General features: G+C 52.9%; 1 protein-coding gene across 2 annotated transcripts; it reads right to left on the bottom strand.

Moving 5' to 3' along the window:
• Nucleotides 1–1,307: 1,307 nt before the first annotated feature.
• PARS2 (prolyl-tRNA synthetase 2, mitochondrial) lies at nucleotides 1,308–6,982 on the bottom strand. 2 transcript variants are annotated; one of them, XM_049711007.1, is made up of 2 exons: nucleotides 4,470–6,982; nucleotides 1,308–3,815 (listed from the first exon to the last, which is right to left on the bottom strand). In XM_049711007.1, exon 2 carries the CDS (start codon nucleotides 3,532–3,534, stop codon nucleotides 2,107–2,109), a length of 1,428 nt encoding a protein of 475 aa, XP_049566964.1. In that variant the 5' UTR covers nucleotides 3,535–3,815; nucleotides 4,470–6,982; the 3' UTR covers nucleotides 1,308–2,106. The 2 variants fall into 2 exon arrangements, with proteins under 2 accessions (XP_049566964.1, XP_004273854.1); XM_004273806.4 differs by having other exon boundaries at nucleotides 5,272–6,982.
• Between the last annotated feature and the right edge of the window lie 436 nt (nucleotides 6,983–7,418).

Genomic DNA, 7,418 nt, shown 5'->3' with positions numbered 1-7,418 from the left:
CTTCAGGCTAACTTGATCAGACAGACATACATAATCTTTTACTTATTGGAATCATTTTGACCAGGCAGAGGCCATGCGGTATAGTGGGACAGGCATAGGTTTTGGTCAGTACTCATTCTAGCTCTGATACGTAATAGCTGTGCATCCTTGATTAAGTTGCTTAAATGGAGTTTCAGGTTTCCTCATCTGTAAAATGAGGATTTCACAGGACCTACCCTGCACAGTTTTAAGTTCTGAACACGGCATATAAAAGGGCCTCACAGCACAGTGGCACATGCAGGCCCTCAACAAATGAATGACCAGACCACTGAAAGCAGAGAGCTCACATCAATCTGACGACGCACAACCGAAATGACTCAGACACTTCACCTTGCAGTGTAGCCTCAGAAGGCACTCTACCGACTTTACGAATTAGAATCATCTGGGGAGCTTTAAAACTGCCAGTGCCCAGGCCACACCCCAGAACAGAACCTCGGGGTGGGACGCAGGGGATTCCACTGTGCAGCCAAGGGTAAGATTCCTGCCTTACAATCCAGCCTTTCTGGGTTTGCTCTCAGAATCCCTGGCCTGAATGCTGGCCCAGAGCCCAGCGGTAGGCCTGGGAGTCATTAGGAAACCTGATGGTGTGTGCTGGGGGTGAGGTTACTCTGGCAGGAACAGTGGTCACAAGCTGCAGGGAAGCTGTTTGGCAAGTAGAACAACAGGCCGAGACAAGAACTTCAGTGCACTAGGAATCAGCCTAGGACTCCAGCCTCAGGGAGCTGAACATCAACGAGAGGCTGGCCGCCATACAGTGAGCTGTGCCCGCCAAGTGAAAAAGAAGGGCGTCGGTGCTGAGCAGGCGAGCATAGGGGGAGCCAAAGACAGAACCACTGCCAGGAGCTGCCGAGCATGTTTCAGGAGGTGGTGGCTTTGAGCTTGGCCCCGAGAGATTCTTGTTAGGTTTGGACAAGCCAAGACCCTGGGGGCCGAGGATGGAGAACCTGATTCTGCTCCTGGAAGCAGGAGCAGTGAAAGCTCAAGCCTGCTGCCAGTTCTCCCCAGGGCTCAGGCAGAGACCTTAATATTCACCGCTGTCGTGCGTGGCACTAGGATGCAACTCTGCACGCAGGACGAAGTCACCACGGCACTTGAAGCCTGCTGCCCCTCACACTTGTGGGAAGAAATGGTTTAACACACATTTTCCCAGCCACCCAATTTTCTTTTCTGAGTGGAGAAAGAGTAGAAAAAGGAAAGTTTCCAGGCAGGAAGCTGCTGCACTGTTAACATGGCAGGTGTTAGCACTGTTTCCAATTAACATGCAAGGCTCATCCCAATAGTTTGACTTTATTCAATCAATGTAACATGATCTCAGTGCTAAGCCACCTCGAGAGGAAGGGCCAGGTCTCTGGAGGTGGTTTGGGGGCAATTAGCTAATTGTATTTACCTTCTGGGTAGCTTAGACGATGGAGGATCAGAGGAACAGATCAGATCTGATCTGCCTGTCATGAACCTCTCGGCGAACCAGCCAGTCACAGCTGTAAGGACCTTACAGATCTAGTTCCATTTTCTCACATCACAGATGGGGAAACTGAGGCACCAGCAGGGGAGGGGTCGTGTCCAAGTCTCCAGTGAGTCAGTGGCAGTCAGGTGTCCTGATTCTTCTCCCCAGACCATCAGGCCAACTTCTCAATGGAGGAAGATAGGCGGGCTGCCTCTCTGGACCGAATGCAGCAAGAGGCCCGTGGTTGGACTGCTGGAGCTGGAAGGGCCTCGGCCACTGGGGAGGCCCCATCCGACACATGGGAAACTCCACTGAGAGAAGGGAAGTGACTCTCCTGAGGGCCAAGATGACAACTTGGCTCCTCCTAGCCACTACCTCCAAATAGAATATAAAAGGAATGATATGTGGCAGCAGGGCCAACCAGACAAAGGGATCAAGATAATGACTTTAAATACAAACAGTCCGAACAGATGACTGGATAACAACTGGTTTTCCTAACATGGTCTCACCTTCCATGAGCTGCCCTCTTTCTGGGGAGACCAGCTCTGGAAAGCAGTATAAGAAAGGCAGCGTTAGAATGAACACCGAGACTGTGAGATGCAGTGGGAGGGGTCCGGGGGCGTTTAGACAACCTGCACTTGGCTCAGTAATTCCAGGACTCCCTCTCTGGTGAGGAAGACCACCTCTCCGGTGTTCTGGCACCAAACCTCAAAATGTGCAGGGTCGTCCAGGGCCCTCTTGCCCGCGATGATCACAAAGGGGTAGCCGAACTTGTTGGCGTCTTTCAGTCTGTTTCCAATGGTCAGATGGGTCCTGTCATCCAGCAGGACCTCCCCTCGGAGCTGCGGCACTGCCTCTGTGATGTGGTCATACAGGTGCCCCGTGAGCTCTGCGCCCGCCTCCTCCTTACTGCCCTTCTTGGGGGAAATGAGGCAGACTTGGTAAGGGGCCAGGAGGCCGGGCCAGCGGATGCAGTCTTCTGTAGCGAGAGCTTCAATGACAGCGGCCAAGATCCGCGTCACACCCAAGCCATAGCACCCCATTTCAGCCAGGGATGGCTTGCCGTGGACATTGGTGAACTGGGCACTGAAAATGGAGGAGTACTTGGTGCCCAGGTAAAACGTGTGCCCGACCTCGATGCCTTTGGTTTTGGTCAGTGGCCCCTGGCAAGCAGGGCAGTTTGTTGGTGACAAGTCCAGAGTCTCCATGTTGGCCGAAAAGCCGCAGCCGGAACAGACTGCAAGCCGGTCCTCTCCGACGTCCACCGGCAGCTGGAACTCGTGAGACATCGTGCCCCCGATGCTGCCCACGTCCGCCTGCACCTTGACGCACTGCAGCCCCAGCCTGTCAAACAGGCTGCTGTAGGCATCACACACCAGGCTGTAGGTCTGCTGGGCGGCCTCAGGGGAGGAGTCGAAGGTGTACATGTCCTTCATGTAGAACTCTCGGCCTCGGAGAAGACCAAAGCGGGGCCTGGGCTCATCCCGAAACTTCCTCGTCACCTGGTACAGCAGGAGCGGGAGCTGCCTGTAGGACAGTGTCTGCTGGGAGGCAATCAGGGCTGTGATGGCTTCCTCGTGAGTCGGTCCTAAGCAGTACTCCTTGCCGTGTCTGTCTCTAAGTTTTAGCAGCTCCTTGCCCATCGAGTCCCACCGGCTGGTGGCTCGCCAGAGCTCTGCTGGGCTGAGGCTGGGCATGTTGACCTTCTGTCCCCCGATGGCCTGCATCTCCTGGTCTATCACCCGCACAAGCTTCTCCATGGCACGGACAGTATAAGGCAGGAGGTGGTAACAGCCGGAGCTTGCTGGGTGAATCAGGCCCACCTGCAGCATCAGCCGCTGGCTCTTACAGGTCAGCTCGCCAGATCTGCCCTCTAGAGAGAGCACCTGGTCTTCCCGAAGGTTCTGGGGCTGGAACATGCGGGACAGCACCAAGCGCTTCCCTCTCCCTGGGGCACGGTGGTGAAACCTGTGGGGAACGTACCCCGAGAGCTGGTGACTGCAGGTGGCCAAGGCAGGCAGCGCTCTGCATCTTGTCAGCAGCCCTTCCATCACAGCCCAGCGCAAGGAGGCACTTTCGCCTGAAGAAAAACGAGCCGAGCAGAAGTAGGTGTTAACTGTGATCCAACACCCTGCAGTAGTCAACGCAGGCTGCTCGCCAACAAACTTCTACAACCACCACCGATCTTGTGGATGCAAATCCTTTCTTTTCTAATATCCTTGCAGATCAAAGTACTATTGTACTTCTCTCACCATTTACTGCCGTTTAAAAAAAAAATCAATATTTTCCTGTTTACGGGACTTCCCTCGTGGCACAGTGGTTAAGGATCCGCCTGCCAATACAGGAGACACAGGTTCGAGCCCAGGTCTGGGAAGACCCCACATGCCGCAGACTAACTAAGCCCATGTGCCACAACTACTGAGCCTACGCTCTAGAGCCCATGAGCCACAACTACTGAAGCCCATGCGCTCTAGGGCCTGTGTGCCGCAACTACTGAGCCCACGTGTTGCAACTACTGAAGCCCGTGCGCCTAGAGCCCGTGCTCCACAACAAGAGAAGCCACCGCAATGAGAAGCCAGTGCACCACAACGAATACTAGCCCCCGCTCGTCGCAACTAGAGAAAGCCCGCGTGCAGCAACGAAGACCCAACGCAGCCAAAAATTAAAAAAAAAAATTAAATTTAAAAAATATAGATATATTGGGGCTTCCCTGGTGGCACAGTGGTTGAGAGTCCGCCTGCCGATGCAGGGGACACGGGTTCATGCCCCGGTCCGGGAGGATCCCACATGCCGCGGAGTGGCTGGGCCCGTAAGCCATGGCCGCTGAGCCTGCGCGTCCGGAGCCTGTGCTCTGCAACGGGAGAGGCCACAACAGTGAGAGGCCCATGTACCGGAAAAAAAAAAAAAACAACAACAAAAAAAAAAATATATATATATATATATATATATTTTTTTTTTTCCTGTTTATAAAAATACAACAGCATACTGTGGAGACACCAATGCATGGTGACAGCATTGGCTCTGGAATCAGGCAGCTTGGATCCCAGTCCAGCTTCCCAATAACTGCACCCTGTGTAGCTTGGGACATGTGACTCAACTCCTCTGTGCTCAGTTTCTTCACCTGTAAAATGAAGGGACCCACCATATAGGTTTATTGTGGGAATTTAGAGAAGAGTTATAAGAAGTTATTAGAACAGTATCTGGTATATTCTATGAACTGAATCTAAGTTTGCTAAGAAAAACAGAAACAAAAAAGAAAGGAAATCAACTATAATCTCTCAGCCCAGAGACAACCGCTACTGACAATCCCTTGTCTCTTTTGCGAGCCGTCTTTGCCCACGAGCCCCCACCCCACCCATGCCTTCAATGTCCTTAATGTCTCTTCCCCCCTCACAGCACACAGTCCCTGGTCAGGCCACATGGTCATGGCTCCGAGTCAACATCTCCATTCTGTACGTTGTGCCTCTTAAGCTTCACATCTACCCATCCCACTGCCTCCTAGAGAACACACTGCATGAGTACTTCACACTCAGCACCCCATAGGGAGCTTGGCATCTTCCCCCTAAGCCTGCTCCCCGTCCAGTGCTGCCTGTCACTCTGAATGGTAGTGCAAGCCACCCTTTGTCCATAACAGAAACGCAGGTTCATCCACTCTGAGCTCCCTCTGTGCCCCACCTTCACCAACCCCTCTGGCTCTGTGATTCCTACTGCTTCACTTGCTTTTGATTCTGTTCCTTCTCTCCACCTCCACAGCCTCCACCCAGGTCCAGGCCACCATCATCTCTCACCTGGGCTATTGCAACAGCCTCTTCACTTGGGCTCCCAGATTCCAGGCCCATCTTCCTCCAATCCATTCTCCACGCTGTAGCCACAGGGGATACTTCCAAGACACATACAGCAACAGCTTTTCTTGCTTAAAATCCTCCAACAGCTTCCTGTTACCCTTAGAATCAGGTCTAACCTTCTCACCTTCACAGTGCACATGGCCCCATGTGAGCAAGCCACTGGTCCCCTCTGGCCTCCTCTCACCAGTGCCCTCTCTGTGCTCCAGCTTCAGCACACTCATTATTAAAACACAGTTCCCTTTGCGTAGAATGTTCCTCTCCCCTTTGCGTACCAACATCTACTCATCCTCCAGGCCTTAGGAGTGCCACCTTGTCTTCTAGGATGCCTTTCCTGACCCACTCCCCATACCCCAAAGACCAGCTTCTCCTGCAGCAGCCCCTGATCCCCTATCAAACACCAATCACTCTTTGGAGTTACTGCTCCTTCGGCTGGGTCTTCCCCCAGGCAGTCAGCTCTGTGGAGCTAACTCGCTCACCACTCAGCACAGAGCAGGGGCTTACTAGACAATTGTCTAATGAATGAGCACGTAGGTTTCTTTATGATTTTACAAAATATTCACACATTCCTAAGGGCAGTACAACATTTCATTGACCGACTAGATCAAAAACGATTCTCCAGAGAGTTGTTAATTTTCTCTGTTGTATGTAATCTACAACAGAAGGCTTTCTTTTCTTTTGTTATATATTTGGGAGAGATCTTCAGGAACGGAATTACTGAGTCAAAGGGTATAAACTCTTTCAAGGTTCTTGATTTATGTTGCCAAATTTAGTGAGCACCCCTAATCTTCAGCAAATCCCATGGGACAAAGCTCTTCTGCAGTATGCTGAGAACAGGTTACTAATTTCCCTCAGCTCTGGGAAGCTCAAATCCCCCCAGGTGGTTCCCTCCAGCTTCCAGCAGTCTCAATCCTCCAGCCGGTCTCCTCCAACCTCAAGCAGCTTCATCCATTTCCCCTGGGCACTGTACAAATATTATCATTTCCTGTGTGGCCTATGACCTGAAAACGGCTGGGAGGCACGGCCACAGAGCCCTAGTGTGACTGCGCGGAAAAGTGCAGGCCTGGAGGCAGGGCACACGTGGTTGACACCTGGAGCCATCACTTAAGGTCCCACCTCAGGCCCGTGGCCCAAGCCAGAAACTCTTTCACCCCTGACTCCTCCTCAAGCAACTGAGTCTGTCTCCAAGACTTCTCTCAAGTCCACTCCCCTCCTTTCTTTCTCTTACTTTCTCAGCTTGGGTTGAGAAGGCCCTCAGTACAGCTTGCTACATTACGGTAGCCCAGTGGTTCTGAAATTTAAGCAAGCATCAGAATCACCTGGAGGGCTTGTTAAAACACAGATGGTGGGGCCTCATCCCCTGAGTTTCTGATTCAATAAGTCTGGGGTGTGGGCAGAGAACCTGTATTTCTAACAAGTTCCCAGTCACAACGACCCGAGGCAGACAAGGAAGTCCTGCGATTTCACAACGGAGGAAACAGACTAGGAGACGAGTATTATTCAAGAGTTTGTGATGGTGACCCGCCCCAATCCAATGACGAGATGCACGTGGGAAAACGGACACCACGGTCTTCGGTCTCCGCGCCCAGAACCGAGCCCTCTCTTCATTCCGCAGCCCCTCCCTCAGCCCGTCCCTCAGCCCCCGGCCCTCACTGTCACCCACGATCACCAACCGTAGTCCCAGCGAACGCCGACCCCGCAGGGACCGCCGCGCCGGGCCACCGCGCCTGCGCCAGGGGCGTTCCTGCACGAAGCCCCGCCTCCTGTCCTTCCCGCCAATCACAAAACCGCGCTCACGGGGACTGGCCCCACCCCACTCTAGACGCCAGTGAATTGCTCGCCGGAAACTTAGGCAAGGAGAGAGAATGGGCTGATAGGTTGGCCTACGCAGCAATAAGTAAATCACCGTCCCGGAAGTGCTCTCTAGGATTGAGGGAGGTGTAACTCTATGATCAAGGCCTCGGGTCTAGGTTTTGAGTCTGGTGTTCCCGCCCACTGCCAGGGCCCGCCCCACTCTCTGAATAGGAGAACCTCCGGCTATAGTGTAACCATGACAACAGTAGGCCATGCGGTTTCGAATCTACCGTATGATT

Source organism: Orcinus orca, chromosome 1 (genome assembly GCF_937001465.1).
Source record: "Orcinus orca chromosome 1, mOrcOrc1.1, whole genome shotgun sequence".
NCBI lineage: Eukaryota > Metazoa > Chordata > Mammalia > Artiodactyla > Delphinidae > Orcinus > Orcinus orca.
The sequence above is the reverse complement of the archived record's forward strand: the minus strand, read 5'-3'. Positions and strand labels throughout refer to the sequence as shown.